The following is a 767-nucleotide window of genomic DNA, read 5'->3' as shown; positions in this document are numbered from 1 at the left end:
AGGCCTGGTCTTGCCTGAGGCACTGACGGAGTCGCTCTTCCGAGTAACGCCCAGAGGAACCGCGGGGCCTAGCATCGCCTTCCTCTGTGCTTCGGGGTTCGGGGCCAGGGCAGAAACAGAAGGGCTCAGGTGTGCCGAGGCTTTTTCATTGGCGGTCAGACCCTTAGCTTGGACGAACGCGCTGGAACGGACGTGGTAGGGACTCCGGTCGAAATATTCGTCGACAATGGGGTGCACCATCACAGTCTGGTTGTGTATGGTGAGCACCGAATTGGTCGGCACATTCACCCAGTTCTCTGGTAGTGCCGTGTCAGTAAGCAGAGCCAACAGAAAGGGGAGGGTCAAATACCCCTTTCGAAGGTCAAGGGCTCGCTGGCAACCAAGACAATGTCAGCGCCTTTTGTCTCGACGTTCCATCTGGGTAGTTCCTGTCATCTGGGGGAGCTTGTGCGTTTCTCCCACTCTGTCCCAGAGGAATAGTACAAGCTGGCAGCTTTCGTCCGTGGCGCTGCTGATGTACCGAGTGCATATGATGCTGTGACCATCGGCTGACGGCGAAGTTAAGGAGGCTCCGGGGTGTCGACGTTCTCAGCCTGAATGACACTGTCCCGGGAATTTGGTCGATCAGCTCGGTTGATCAGCGCAATCGTCTTTCAGCATGGCTTTTCTCCAAGACGGTCGGGCCCAAAAACGGCCATGGTGGTTGCGAGCTCGGGTCCGGGACCCCATCCTCTGCAGGGTGTCAAGGAACAGTGCAAACGCCCATC

General features: G+C 57.5%; 1 protein-coding gene across 1 annotated transcript in view; it reads right to left on the bottom strand.

Annotated features, from left to right (window-relative positions):
- VDBG_00029 (cation efflux family protein) overlaps positions 1–767 on the bottom strand; it is a gene marked incomplete at both ends in the record, with an annotated part of 3,449 nt that overhangs the window by 1,041 nt on the left and 1,641 nt on the right. Inside the window, one exon of the mRNA XM_003008302.1 lies at positions 162–296. Within this exon, the coding sequence (XP_003008348.1) occupies positions 162–296 (135 nt within the window). The remainder of the gene's footprint in view (positions 1–161; positions 297–767) is intronic.

The sequence above is a fragment of the Verticillium alfalfae genome, genomic scaffold, assembly GCF_000150825.1.
Source record: "Verticillium alfalfae VaMs.102 supercont1.1 genomic scaffold, whole genome shotgun sequence".
Lineage (NCBI taxonomy): Eukaryota > Fungi > Ascomycota > Sordariomycetes > Glomerellales > Plectosphaerellaceae > Verticillium > Verticillium alfalfae.
Note: the sequence above shows the minus strand (reverse complement) of the source record. Positions and strands in the feature narration are given on the sequence as shown.